This window comes from Taudactylus pleione, unplaced genomic scaffold (assembly GCF_031769625.1).
Source record: "Taudactylus pleione unplaced genomic scaffold, aTauple2 ptg000115l, whole genome shotgun sequence".
Classification (NCBI taxonomy): domain Eukaryota; kingdom Metazoa; phylum Chordata; class Amphibia; order Anura; family Myobatrachidae; genus Taudactylus; species Taudactylus pleione.
Window position 1 is genome coordinate 3,243,655 of NW_028284517.1, and position 15,451 is coordinate 3,259,105.

The following is a 15,451-nucleotide window of genomic DNA, read 5'->3' on the forward strand; positions in this document are numbered from 1 at the left end:
GACACACCCCTCTCCCGGGGCCCATCTCTTTACATCCCTGCCCAAAACACTCACAAGCCATCTCTCTGCTTGAAAGGCTTACCGTGACTGGGCTCTTATCGGCATTGGCCTCCCGTGTAGAGGAGATTGAGACATTTGAGTAAACATTTACATTATCACCTTGTGAATATAGGGCCTGATTCAGGACAGATCGCAAGTCTGTAATCGCACGCACACGGCCGCTGCGAAAATATGCTATGAATGCATTGCGATCGCAGCAGTATACTCACACACCCACCACTTCAGTAAGCTGCCCACTTCCATAATACCTTTGGTCAGGGCTGCCATCAGGGGGGTACTGTGGGGACTCCAGTCCCGGGCCCTGAGAGAGAGGGGGCCCGGGTAGCGGCCGCTGCTGATTGGCTGGCTGCCATTCCATGAGCTGTGATTGGCTTGCAAACGGCTCCATGTATTAAATGCCACCGAGACTCTTCTCTGGCAGCTGCCAGTGCATTCCACCAGTGACACGCGGTACATCGCATCACTCTGCGCTGTGGGAGCTCCCAGAGTCACGGAGATGGCCAAGTGTCCAGGTAAGTTTGGGCTCTGTTGTAGGGTGGGAGTGCCTAATTTATGTATTATATACAGTATATATATATATATATATATACAGTGTGCATATATTTATATATGTATATATATAGTATATATACAGTGTGAATATATATATATAGTATATATACAGTATATATACAGTGTGTGTATATATATATATATATATATATATATATATATATATTTATATACATAGTATATATACAGTGTATATATATATAAATAATCATACACATACATGTGGGTAAGTGCTGCCATATTACTTGCTGTGCTGACACTTACATTTGCATGCTTTTAATTTAACATAGCTAAGCACCAGAGGCTTTTGTTTGTGTATGTATGTTTTATATATATATATATATATATACACACACGCAAAACATCTTGTGCTTAGAAATATTAAATTAAAAACATGCAAATGAAAATGTCAGCACAGCAAGTAATATAACATCAGTTACGAATGATTAATCTGTGCCCCCAATAGGTCCAGCCGTCCCTGTCTCTCACCCCCCAAAGTAGCTCCACCCACATCCACAGCTCCACCCACTTCTGCCCCATACCCCGGGGTGAGTGGGGCCCTGCTTAATTTGTTAGTACCGGGCCCCACCATTTCTGATGGCAGCCCTGCCTTTGGTAGTCTGCGAAAGCATTGGTAACATCGGACCCAGACGCACAGTTGTGGTAGAGCTGACCTGACTCAGAAATTGCTAAACTTCCTGTCAGTACCTAGAGCTCAGGCTGCGTGTGCCATCGCAGGGGCTTAATTATGCATGCCGCTGTAATGGCATTCAAATGCACTGGCACGCCTGCGTTACTTTGACCACTGCCCCTCTCGATCGCAGCGGCCGGTTCGTACACTGTGATGCATACACATGCGCAGAACGCAAACATCGGCAGGGTGCGTGTGCATCTGCAGCAGAGCCGGATTTAGACCTCATGGGGCCCTAGGCAAGTTACCGGCTTGGGGCCCCCCACCCTCAAACAATCCTGTGCATATATCACAGTAGGTGTCGCTGGAGCAAAATACACACATTAAATTATATACACACATCTTTATATATATGTTTAACTTGCTTCAGTGACACTACTGTAATATATGCAGTTTTTATTACTGTAATCAAATACACACAAAAGCAAGGCAAAAACATCAAATATGACACAGATTAATGCCACTTGCACACACACATGCACACACACACACACAATTTTTAAGTGAACGGCCAAGGCCCTTCTTTTGCAAGCCTGCAATGTAGAATGGGATATGGAGGACAAAGTGGAAGACAGGAGGAATGGGGGTCAAACAGAGGTAGACAGGAGTATATGGAGGACAAACATAGGGAGAAGGAAAAGGGGAAAAACATGGTTAGAGAAGGAAAAGGGGAAAGAACAGAGGTAGACTCAGTGTATATATATATATATATACATACATACAATATTTACAGTATATATACACACATACAGTGTGTGTATATATATATATATATATATATATATATACATACATACATACATACAGTATTTACAGTATATATATACACACACACAGGTAAAGAAAGCTGGGCTATTTAATACCATACAAAAAATGTTTAAGTTAAACTTACCCAACTCAAGAAGAGGTGAAGGGGGAAGGTGATCGATGCCGGAGGAAGACTGTCTGCTACACTGCAGGGGGGAGCGGCGGAAGGCTGCATTTCATACTGCGGAGGAGGGGGGGTAGGCTGCCTGCTATGCTGCGGGGGGGGGTGCAGCAGAAGGCTGCCCGCTATACTGCGGAGGGGGAGGCGCGGCTCAGGCTGCCCGCTATACTGCGGAGGGGGAGGCGCGGCTTAGGCTGCCCGCTATAGTGCGGAGGGGAGGCACGGCTTAGGCAGCCCGCTATACTGCTGAGGGGGGGGTGCGGCAGAAGGCTGCCTGCCATATTGCGGGGGGGGGGGCGGGGAAGGCTGCTTCCTACACTGAGGAGGGGGGACAGAAGGCTGTTTGCAATACTGCGGGGGAGACTGAAGGTTGCAGTGCGGAGGGGGGAAAGCTGATTCCTATTTTGCGGAGGGGGGGCGCGGAAGGCTGCTCGCTATGCTGCGGGGGTGGGGGGGCTGCTTGCTACACTGTGGGGGAGGGCTGGCTACAGCAGTGTAGACTGCTTCGGGATTGGTTAAAATGGGCTGGCTAGGGGCAGGGCCCTGGACCATGATGCTGATGCTGCTTTGTATGCCAGCAGCAGCAGCAGTTCAACTTCGATCACAGGCACAGCACAGCTGAACAGGTTCACTCCAGGGCAGGATTTTGAGGGGTAGGGGGGCCCGGTAACGGGCCCCTTGAAACCCGACGGGCCCTAGGCGGGTGCCTATGTTGAATAATGGTAAATCCGGCCCTGGTCCACAGACTTGCGTTCCAAGCTGAATCAGGCCCATAGGATAAAATGATTATCACATTTGCATAAATATTGCAGATTGTGATAAATGTGCACCTTACTGTGTAACAGGCTGCTTTCAGCTGCTATAACTGATGCTCATCCATCATTACTTTCCATACTTACCAGGCAGTAGTGGTGGACGGTCAGCTTCTCCTTGGCGCTATGCAGCAGCTCTCCATACTTGGGCACGTCATTTTCTGCACGACCACAGAAAATGCATGCTGTGGAAGCAAGGCAAGACGTTATGTATGGTGTGTTCTTCATACAAAACACAAATCACACATTAAACCAGAACAAGTACATGCAAGATAGGTGAGGGAATGTAGTTGTGAGACAGAGGGTAGAGAGAGCGATGCTCGACCAGGTGTGTACCCAGCTTTACTCTATGTCAAAATTACAGATATATTACTGAAGGTTAATAAAGACTTCTGGCTCCTGTCTTACCTGGATCGGCTTCTAGCGATGAGCTTGATGCCGAATCTCTATTTGTCTTCCGCTTTCTCTTACTAAAGATAGAGATGCAAAAACAAAACTGTAAATTATAAGTGCAAATAATAATCCTCCTTTATGTATATGTCATATATAATATGTTCTGTGGATCTCAAGGTGCTGCTGCTGTATAAAATTACCTTTGTGGACAGTGTAGCTAGTTTTATGGGACCAGATAAGCAGGGGTTAAAGTGAGCTGGAACGCGGCGGTATTGAGTTCAGTCAGTTATATATGAAGGGGAAACAAGTACCTCCCCTGCCCGTGGCCCTGCAGCTGAGCCCAATGCCAACCGAATGACTCTGCCTCTGAGAGGAGTCACTAAGTGACAAGCATCACACCATGCCATTAGCAGTCAGTGCACAGCATCACCCCATGCCGTCTGGAGTCAGCGCACAGCATCAACCCATGCTGTCTGCAGTCAGCGCACAGCATTACCCCATTCTGTCTGCAGTCAGCGCACAGCATTACCCCATGCCATTAGCAGTCAGTGCACAGCGTCAACCCATGCCGTCTGCAGTCAGTGCACAGCATCACCCCATGCCGTCTGCAGTCAGCGCACAGCATCACCCCATGCCGTCTGCAGTCAGCACACAGCATCACCCCATGCCGTCTGCAGTCAGCGCACAGCATTACCCCATGCCGTCTGCAGTCAGTGCACAGCATCACCCCATGCCATTAGCAGTCAGTGCACAGCGTCACCCCATGCCGCCTGCAGTTAGTGCACAGCATCACCCCATGATGTCTGCAGTCAGCGCACAGCGTCACCCCATGATGCCTGCAGTTGGCGCACAGCATCACCCCATGCCGTCTGCAGTCGGCGCACAGCATCACCTAATGCTGCCTGCAGCCAGAGCACAGCGTCACCCCATGCCACCTGCAGACAGGCACAGCATCACCTCATGCCATCTGCAGTCAGCGCACAGCGTCACCCCAATGCCGTCTGCAGTCAGTGCACAGCGTCACCCCATGCCATCTGCAGTCAGTGCACAGCATCACCCCATGCCACCTGCAGACAGGCACAGCATCACCTCATGCCATCTGCAGTCAGCGCACAGCGTCACCCCAATGCCGTCTGCAGTCAGTGCACAGCATCACCCCATGCCATCTGCAGTCAGTGCACAGCATCACCCCATTCCGTCTGCAGTCAGTGCACAGCATCACCTCAATGCCGCCTGCAGTCAGTGCACAGCGTCACCCCATGCCATCTGCAGTCTGCTCATGTAGAAATGGTCTCGCCTTTTCCCCCCAATCCATGCACTATTGTAAGCTTTGCATGCACACCAAATATCTTATGTATCTACAGCCATGTTGGCAGAGACACATTTTAGGATTACTTCCCCTTATGGTAAGGGGGCGGTGTAATGTGACCAAAGTACAGTATGAGCGCCTTCACTTTAAAAATACACCCCATAACAGGCGGCAGCAGAGTCCAATCAGCTGAATGTGTCTTGAGCATGTTTATGCTAATATATACAGTAATGTTACTGTTATTATCTATTTACATTATTACAGTGATATTGGTAATGGGTTTGCAGTAATAAGGCATATATACTTCTGCAGCTCAGATTACATTAGTCTTCATTCTAGCACACACTGGTGTGTATCTCGGCAGTGTGTTACATCAGCTGAGTGTGCTAGAAGCATCAGAGCAGAGAGCGACACCCCAGGCAGAAAAGAGGAACGGCACAGGCTGTGACAGGTGCAGGGTGCTAGAATGAAGACTATTACATTGGCCCCTGAGAACAGAATTTTGATACAGCATAAAATTGTTCCTAATATTCCAACATGACAATAACAAAACATAACAATTGTTTCCTTGGATCATTTTGAATTTAGCTTTATAAGCGGATTGGACGGTTTATAATGAGGAGGATGAGGGCTGGTTGTGTTTCCAGACTTATCTTAGAGACAACTACATTAAAGAAGCTTGTGTAGAGCCAACCTGCGGCTCTCCAGCTGTTGTGAAACTACAAGTCCCAGCATGCCCTGCTACAGTTTTAGAATTCCATAATAGCAAAACTGTGGCAGGGCATGCTGGGACTTGTAGTTTCACAACAGCTGGGGAGCCACAGGTTGTCTAGGCCGGGTGCAGAGGATGAGAACGCTTGTTTAGTACTATTAAAAGAATTCAAGTGGTTTCATATGAAAATAAAAATAAAAACAATACTATTATATGCTATTATGTAATGGATTGATGTGATATTCTATTTTTTTTAAACAAATTTTGTAATTGTAATTTTCTATGGTGGTTCAATAAAAAAAACTAATAAAAAGCTAATAAAAAAATAACTAAAAATAATAATAATAATAATAATAATAATAATAACAATCCCCACAAAAACAAACAAACAGTGAAACATTAAAGTATCTCAGCTTCTGTTTCAAAGAATTTGAAGCACAATTATAAGTTAATCAATTTTGGATGCTATCAATGTTTGTGTAATTAGTGACAGTATTGATGTACTTAGTGATATAAATTAGCTATAATTGGTGTTCCACATAATTGTAATTCTGATCATAAATATTACATTTGTAACAAGGAAATCCCTATTTTTAAAAACACAACACAGACAGTCACTTACCTAGACGAGGCCATGAAGCCTCACATTTAGAGTTACAGCCTCTCAGATGCTTCTCCAGTAGTAGAATTAGAGAAAATGTGCTTTATAATAAAAACAATACACCTTGCTAGGATTCTGTAACTATAATGCAAGTCTCTGCTGAGGGTGAGCCTCACTGGCTGTCCTGTGTTATGACATCACTGGCCACTGTGACATCACTGATTTGCATAACCATGGCAGGTCAGATATCTGACACAGGGTCTCCATCATGCACATGCAGGGGCTCCATCAGAGAGTTATGGGGGGTACAACACTAAGGGGGCCAGACTGCCTGGGAGCCCACTGTGGCCAGAAACACAGCCTAATTCCTCTGTACTGGGCCCCATATTTCTCTGCGCACATGTACTGTACCTGCTGCCCGGATCACTAGTTCTCTCACACCAAAGAGAGTCATTCTGGGGCAATAGTGAGCTCCTTGTAATAATAAGCAAAGATAAATCAGGGCAAGTCCATGAACTTAGTTTTCTTTCTGAAGTTATTACCTCTTAGTGTAGCCCCATGTACTCTATTAATGCACATTCACATCATACTCTGCAATAAGCCTGTGTACCAAATTTGCTGACTTCCAAGGTGGCAGACAGGTTGGCTCAGCAGGGAGAGGGGTGTCGCAGGAAATTAGTAAGAGGGGGGAGGGTCCCACGGGAAAACTGGAGCCAGGTCAGCGGTCCAATCTTTTTTTAAATTAAATTGGCAAGGTGCAGCAATGACGTGGCTGCATCTCTTGTACGCCCTAAAAGGCTGCACCCTTGGCCTGGAGCAGATGCTTGTTTGCTCTGTAGTAGTACAGAATCCGCACTGTAGAGTTAGGTGACACAGGTTAGCTATGCTGATATACGCCGCGCCCCCTGACCTCTCCTCAGTGCTGCTGCTGCTGCTCCATTAGGGCTAGAAGGGAAATGTGCTTCTGATGGGAAGCTGAAGTTTGTTTCTATCTGCTCCATGAATAGAACGCCAGTGTGCCCCATGGTCTTCAGAGTGCCCCACACCACACCCACAGCTTTCCAGTGTGCCCTGTGCCCTACACACAACACTCCAATGTAACCCTCGCCCTTCCAGCAAGCCCCATGCCCTACACATGGCCTTCACATGTCACCACCTGCAAACCAGAGGTTCTCACATGCCAGCCGCTGCCCGCTAGCATGTCTATCACATCAAGTAGGGGAAGAAAAAAAGGGGGGAATTATCCATAGTGGTGCACTAAACAATACATAAAACATAAGTTTTATTAATTTGTATACATAATAGCGTGGCACTAAAAAGTGAAAATACAGTATATTTAAAGAATTGTTATTTCCTCTTTTCCATTGAATAACATCCCTGATATGCTGTGGTATATGACATACTATACATATATTAACCGAAGCACTTAGTGCATCACCTGTATGTGAGATCAATATGGAAATGGAATTGTCTATACTGATAGACACTGTCAAAACCGGATAATTGGCGAAGACAGAATCTGTTTGCAATTGGAATCTGCGCAATGCTGTCTTGTAAAGGGCCAAGACTCCATCTCATGCTGGGCATACACTGCCAGATAAAATGTCTGTCAGACCGACAGACATTTTATCTGGCCGGCAGCCAGCCGCAGATGTCCGCGGCATACACTATGAGAGAAATCTTACAGTGTATAGCCCGACATCTGTGCTCCGCCCCCGGGGGAGGAGACATTTCCCTGTTCCTTCCGTAGGAAGGAACACAGGAAATGTCTGTCTGTCGGCCGCGCTGGGCATACACTGCCTGATGCGGCCGACAGTTTCCCGGGTAAATATCGCATCGGACGGGCATGCTGGACAATCCAGCATGCCCGACCGAGCAATATTTAACCCTCGGTCGCCCGCATACACGCTGCAATTATCGCGGCGATCCGCCGATATCGGGCGGATCGTCCCGATAATTGCAGAGTGTATGGCCAGCATCAGAAATAAAATCTCACAGCACTATTTTGTAAACAAAAGGTACATAGTCAGCCTTCCTCAAACACAGGCAGACTAAACAGGGAGGCTCCGACAGCACAGCTGGAAGCCTCCTTCCTGTATGAGAATTAAATTCACTGTATAAACACATTTTGCAATTTGCAGTTTAAGAACATCAGAAAAATACATGTGTGCTTGTGTATGTGTGTATGTATATATATATATATATATATATTAGGGGTGAGCGGGTTCGGATTTCTGAAATCCGAACCCCCCCGAGCCCCCCCGATCCGAGTCCGATCCGAGTCAGGCTCGACTTTTCCCGCCTGACTCGGATCTGAAATCGAGGCAAAACGTCATCATCCCGCCTTCCGAGTCTCGCGGGTTTTGGATCCTATATAAGGTACCCGCGTCGGCGCCATTTTCTCACTCGGCTGTGGACAGTGAAGAGGGAGGGTGGGAGTTAGGGCTGTGTAGTGTAGTGTAGTGTAGTGTAGTGTAGTGCTGCTGTTGTCCACTACTTCAAAGTCCATAGGGGCTGGCTGTGTTGTGCTGTGCTGCTGTTGTTAATAGGGGCTGTGTCCACTACTTCAAAGTCCATAGGGGCTGGCTGGACTGTGTTGTGCAGTCAGTTCTCCATAGGGGCTGTGTCCACTCCAAAGTCCTGTGCAGTGTCCCAGTCCTAAAGGAGTGCTGTAGTGTTGTCCAGGGGGTGCTCTGTCCATCAGGGGTGCTCCCCCCAAGTGCTAAAAAAATAATATATTTTCTGTGTTTGTGAATTGTGTGCGCAGTAGCCGCACGTGCATCAACAAAGTAGTGCCAAGCGTGCGCCTGTGTCATAAGTAAAGGGCCGGCTGGCTTGACCGTTAAAGGGTGCTGTAACCCCCGAAAGTACACTCCAGTCCAAACCAAAAAAAAAATATTTTCTGTGTTTGTGAATTGTGTGCGCAGTAGCCGCACGTGCATCAACAAAGTAGTGCCAAGCGTGCGCCTGTGTCATAAGTAAAGGGCCGGCTGGCTTGACCGTTAAAGGGTGCTGTAACCCCCGAAAGTACACTCCAGTCCAAACCAAAAAAAAATTATTTTCTGTGTTTGTGAATTGTGTGTGCAGTAGCCGCACGTGCATCAACAAAGTAGTGCCAAGCGTGCGCCTGTGTCATAAGTAAAGGGCCGGCTGGCTTGACCGTTAAAGGGTGCTGTAACCCCCGAAAGTACACTCCAGTCCAAACCAAAAAAAAATTATTTTCTGTGTTTGTGAATTGTGTGCGCAGTAGCCGCACGTGCATCAACAAAGTAGTGCCAAGCGTGCGCCTGTGTCATAAGTAAAGGGCCGGCTGGCTTGACCGTTAAGGGTGCTGTAACCCCCGAAAGTACACTCCAGTCCAAACAAAAAAAAAATTATTTTCTGTGTTTGTGAATTGTGTGCGCAGTAGCCGCACGTGCATCAACAAAGTAGTGCCAAGTGTGCGCCTGTGTCATAAGTAAAGGGCCGGCTGGCTTGACCATTAAAGGGTGCTGTAACCCCCGAAAGTACACTCCAGTCCAAACCAAAAAAAAATTATTTTCTGTGTTTGTGAATTGTGTGCGCAGTAGCCGCACGTGCATCAACAAAGTAGTGCCAAGCGTGCGCCTGTGTCATAAGTAAAGGGCCGGCTGGCTTGACCGTTAAAGTGTGCTGTAACCCACAAAGTACACTCCAGTCCAAACCAAAAAAAAATTTATTTTCTGTGTTTAGCCGCACGTATATATCAAATCGATATAACATAAATGGAGGACCAAACTTTCTCCGATAAAAATAAAATAGAGAAAGATCAAGAACCACTTCCTCCTAGTGCTGAAGCTGCTGCCACTAGTCATGACATAGACGATAACATGCCATCAACGTCGTCTGCCAAGGCCGATGCCCAATGTCATAGTAGAGGGCACATACAATCCCAAATGGCAAAGTTCAGGAAAATGACCTTGAAAAAGACATTTAAATCAGCTGAAGAGAAACGTAAACTTGCCAATATGCCATTTACGACACGGAGTGGCAAGGAACGGCTAAGGTCGATCCCTAGTATGTTCATGACTAGTGGTTCAGCTTCACATGACGATGGAAGCCCTCCTCCCACTAAAAAAATCAAAAGAGTTAAGCTGGCAAAAGCACAGCGAAGAACTGTGCTTTCTAAGAAGATATCACAAATCCCCAAGGAGAGTCCAAGTGTGGTGGTGGTTGCGATGCCTGACCTTCCCAGCACTGGACGGGAAGAGGTGGCTCTTTCCACCATTTGCACGCCCCCTGCAAGTGCTGAAAGGAGCACCCACAGTCCACTTGCTGATATGCAAATTGAAGATGTCACTGTTGAAGTACAACAGGATGAGGATACTGGTGTAGCTGGCGCTGAGGAGGAAGTTGGCGAGGAGGATTCTGATGGTGATGTGGTTTATTTAAATCAGGCTCCGGGGGAGACAGTTGTTGTCCGTGGGATGAAAAAGCCCATCACGGTCATGCCTGGGCAGAAGACCAAACATTCCACCTCTTTGGTCTGGCAATATTTCTATCCAAATCCGGACAACAACTGTCTTGCCATATGTACCATATGTAAAGGTGAAATAAGTAGGGGTAGGGACGTCAACCACCTAGGAACATCCTCCCTTATACGGCACCTGCAGCGCGTTCATAAAAAGTTACTGTCAAGTTCAGAAACTTTGGCTAAGACCGTAAGCAGTCCAGGGACACCTAAATCCCGTTGTCCTGTTGTATCCAAGCGCCTGCAAACCACACCGTCAACTCCCTCCTCGTCAATTTCCTCCTTAGTCAGGATCGGAAGTAGTCCTGCAGGCCATGTCACTGGCATGACTGACTCTCCTATCCGGGATTCCTCTGGAGGATCCTGCATTGCTACGCCTACTGCTGCCGCTGCTGCTGTTGCTGCTGCTGGGAGTCGTTCATCATCCCAGAGAGGAAGTAGGAACACCACTACTTTTACTAAACAATTGACCCTCCAACAGTCCTTAGCAAGGAGGATGAAGTACGACAGCAGTCATCCTGAAGCAAAACGTATAACTGAGGCCTTGACTGCTATGTTGGTGTTAGACGTGCGTCCGGTATCCGCCATTAGTGCAGTGGGATTTAGACAATTGATGGAGGTAGTGTGTCCCCGGTTCCAAATCCCGTCTAGATTCCACTTCACTAGGCAGGCGATACCGAGACTGTACAGAAACATCAGAAAAAGTGTCCTCAGTGTCCTGAAAAATGCCGTTGTACACAATGTCCACTTAACCACGGACATGTGGACAAGTGGAACAGGGCAGACTAAGGACTATATGACTGTGACAGCCCACTGGGTAGATGTATCACCTTACGCAGCAACAGCAGCAGCGTCACCAGTAGCAGCATCTCAGAAATGCCAGCTCGTTACAAGGCAGGCTACGCTGTGTATCACCGGTTTCAGTAAGAGGCACACCGCCGACAACCTCTTAGAGAAACTGAGGGAAATCATCGCCCAGTGGCTTACCCCACTTAGACTCTCCTGGGGATTTGTGATATCTGACAATGCCACCAATATTGTGCGGGCATTACATCTGGGCAAATTCCAGCACGTCCCATGTTTTGCTCACACAATAAACTTGGTGGTGCAGAATTTTCTGAAAAGCGACAGGGGCGTGCAGGAGACGCTTTGGGTGGCCCGAAAAATTTCTGGCCACTTTCGCCATTCAGCGACTGCGTGCCGAAGACTGGAGCGCCAGCAAACACTCTTGAACCTGCCCCGCCATCACCTGAAGCAAGAGGTTGTGATGCGGTGGAACTCAACCCTCTATATGCTTCAGAGGATGGAGGAGCAGCAAAAGGCCATACAAGCCTATACATCCACCTATGACATAGGCAAAGGAGGGGGTATGCACCTGACTCAAGCGCAGTGGAGAATGATTTCCGTGTTGTGCAAGGTTCTCCAGCCCTTTGAACTTGCCACACGTGAAGTCAGTTCAGACACTGCCAGCTTGAGTCAGGTCATTCCCCTCATCAGGCTTTTGCAGAAGCAGCTGGAGAAAGTGAAGGAGGAGCTAAGACGGAGCGATTCCGCTCGGCATGTGGGACTTGTGGATGAAGCCCTTCATTCGCTTTGCCAGGATTCCAGGGTGGTCAATCTGTTGAAATCAGACCACTACGTTTTGGCCACCGTGCTCGATCCTAGGTTTAAAGCCTATGTGGTGTCTCTCTTTCCGGCCGACACAAGCCTGCAGAGGTGCAAAGACCTGCTGGTGAACACACTGTCAGCTGAAGCGGAACGTGACACGTCAACGGCTCCTTCTTCATTTTCTCCTGCAACTGGGGCTGCCAGGAAAAAACTTAGGTATCCTAAGCAACCCGCTGGCGGTGATGCAGGGCAGGCAGGACCAAGTTTGGACATCTGGTCCGGACTGAAGGACCTGGCAACAATTTCTGACATGTCTACTGTCACTGCATATGATACTGTCACCATTGACAGAATGGTGGAGGATTACATCGGTGACAGCATCCAAGTAGGCATGGCAGACAGTCCATACCTGTACTGGCAGGAAAAAGAGGCAATTTGGAGGCCCCTGTACAAACTGGCTCTATTTTACCTGAGTTGCCCCCCCTCCAGTGTGTACTCCGAAAGAGTGTTTAGTGCAGCCGGGAACCTTGTCAGCGAAAGGCGTAGGAGGTTGCTTCCACAGAATGTGGAGAAGATGATGTTCATCAAAATGAATTATCAGCTCTTCCAGGGAGACCAGCCTCCAGAAGGTACAGAGGGACCTGTGGTGGTGGATTCAAGTGGGGACGAGTTAATACTTTGTGAGGATGAGGATGTACACACTGAAGAGGGTGAGGAATCGGTGGATGAGGAGGATGAGGATGACATCTTGCCTCCATAGAGCCAGTTTGTGCAGGGACACATTAATTGCCAGCTTGTTTTGTGGGGGCCCAAACGAACCAATCATTTCAGCCACAGTTGTGTGGCAGACCCTGGCGCTGAAATGATTGGTTTGTTAAAGTGTGCATGTCCTGTTTATACAACATAAGGGTGGGTGGGAGGGCCCAAGGATAATTCCATCTTGCACCTCTTTTTTTTCTTTGCATTATGTACAGTTTGGGGCCTAGTTTTTCAAACTGCCATCCTGTCTGCCACTGCAGTTTCACGCCTAGATGGGTCACGTGTTTGTGCCGCCCACTCGTGTCGCTTAGCATAGTCATCCAGCTACCTCGGTGCAACGTTTTGGACATAAAAACACTATTGTGAGGTGTGAGGTGTTCAGAATAGACTGGAAATGAGTGGAAATTAAGGTTATTGAGGTTAATAATAGCATAGGAGCAGAAAAACCTACAAATTCTGTGATTTTAGCTGTTTTTATGCTTTTTTAAAAAAAAATACAGATCCAAAACACAAAACCCAGAACCCAAAACACGGAAGGGTGGTTTTGGCAAAACCAATCCAGATCCAAAACACGAAGAAAGATCCAGATCCAAAACCAAAACACAAAACAAGAAAAGTGGCCGGTGCACACCCCTAATATATATATGTGTGTGTATATGTGGCCCATTTATAATATCACACAGACTTATATTTGAAAAGTAGCAAAATTCCCTGCAACTCATACACACAATGTTAAACAGAGTACAGTCAGTTTTTTTTAGTGATCCTTCCCAAAATCATACTGGCATGGCCACACACACACATAGATGCCCTTCCAGCTTAGTGCTGCTCGCTGAGTGCCCCACCGACCCTCAGACGCACAACGCAATTCAGTGGTGTTTTCCCCGCATACATACATTTAAAAGCAATGGTCCCGTAACGCAAAAAGGATAATTAAGAAATGAATGTTTTCTGTAACTATGGCTTAGTAAATGACAATTGAACTGTGTGTGGAACCATACTGATCGACTCTGTTTCTACAGCATTCCGGTGACATCAATATGAAGATCAGAACATGCGGCTATGAAATATGAATGTTAGAGAGAATATCTATTTGAAATGTTGTTTTCCATAGCAGCTTAGATTTGCATGTTGGGGGATACAAAAGGAGGTTGGGGACCTTTTGTATCCATTTGGAATTGTCCAATAAATGCCCTGTAACAGATTTCTAACCTTACCAAAAGACAATAACATGGTGTAGGCCTATTTACATTTTTGTCCAAAGGACTGGTTATTCCAGTCTAATCAATAGAGCTAGCTAGCTGAGAGTAGAAACAGTAGTCTCAGGTAACCAAAAGGATACTCCCTTTCTGATGACCTCACAGGTAAAAGGGGGCGGGAACATAGCATGCACACCCTGAGAACACACACAGCTTAGCAGAGGCACTTGCAGATTTTAGAAGGAAGAGAGAGGTACACTCCCTGACCAGACAACGGAAGAATGGGTCTCAGTTCCTCTGGGTTGTTATAGCTGAGTATAAAATGTGCAATATTTAGCCTATTTGGGTGTCTGTAGCTATGTTAGGTGTTAATCTGTTATTAGCTTAGCATGGTGTGTGGTTTGTAGTTTTAAGGATATTCATGAGTCTGTGTTAGCATACAGTGGATGATATGTTATCTAATCTGTACTCTTCATCTACACTGTAGGGTACAATAGTCTGTTGTTAGCATGCAGGAAAGGGATTGATTGTGGAATTGTTGTGATATTTGTGAATGATTGATGCTGGTTGATTGAGATCCTCTGATGTGTTCTGTGTTGGGGCCTGCCATGTGTTCTGTGTTGGGGCCTGCCATGTGTTCTGTGTTGGGGCCTGCCATGTGTTCTGTGTTGGGGCCCTGCCATGTGTTCGGTGTTGGGGCCCTGTTCTGTGTTGGGGCCTTGCCATGTGTTCTGTGTTTGCCTTCCCATTTGTGAATGATTGATGCTGGTTGGAGAGATGAGCTTTGTGTGTGCTGTATACTCATGAATGTGATCATAGGGTGGTGTCAGTGTTGTATCGTGGAGGTTGAATTGATGGCAGCTTTGAATGGTCGTGGGTGGTTGCCGTGTGGTGTTGTGTGAGTCAGATGGGTATGTTGTCTGCGGTTTGTTGGAGATGGCTTGCCTCCATGTGGGGTGAACAAGGGAAATGGTGATTCTGCCCAGTTGTGGTGTTGTGTGGGTCAGATAGGTATATTGTCTTTGTTGTGGTTGTGGTCATTGAAGGATGATTTGCGGAGTTGCAGCTTGGTGCAGGATGGAGTTTGCCTAGGGATCATGAGGCTTGCAAACAAAGGAAAAACATGTGCTTCGGCCCTTCCCCCTCCCCACGGTCTAGTGACTACTGGATGAGGTCTGTAGTAGGATGGTATTGTTGTATATTGGAATATTAAATGGTGCAGTGTTTGCCTGATGTGTTGGCATATGATATTCAGCTTGCATATTTAACTAACTATGGCATTATGGGAGATTTCAATGAGGTAGCTTCATAATGGAGTTTGTTTGTAGACCATGTGGT

The 15,451-nt window shown here is 46.9% G+C and overlaps 1 protein-coding gene and 1 pseudogene across 1 annotated transcript in view; one reads left to right on the plus strand and one right to left on the minus strand.

Moving 5' to 3' along the window:
* Positions 1-15,451, plus strand: part of LOC148524879 (EF-hand calcium-binding domain-containing protein 12-like) — a 194,505-nt pseudogene that overhangs the window by 153,498 nt on the left and 25,556 nt on the right.
* The window catches only part of LOC148524881 (E3 ubiquitin-protein ligase PHF7-like), a 40,078-nt gene that overhangs the window by 5,163 nt on the left and 19,464 nt on the right, over positions 1-15,451 (minus strand). The window contains exons 4-5 of the mRNA XM_088471587.1: positions 3,452-3,513; positions 3,131-3,228 (exon numbers count right to left, since the gene is read on the minus strand). Coding sequence (XP_088327713.1) covers positions 3,131-3,228; positions 3,452-3,513 — 160 coding nt within the window. The remainder of the gene's footprint in view (positions 1-3,130; positions 3,229-3,451; positions 3,514-15,451) is intronic.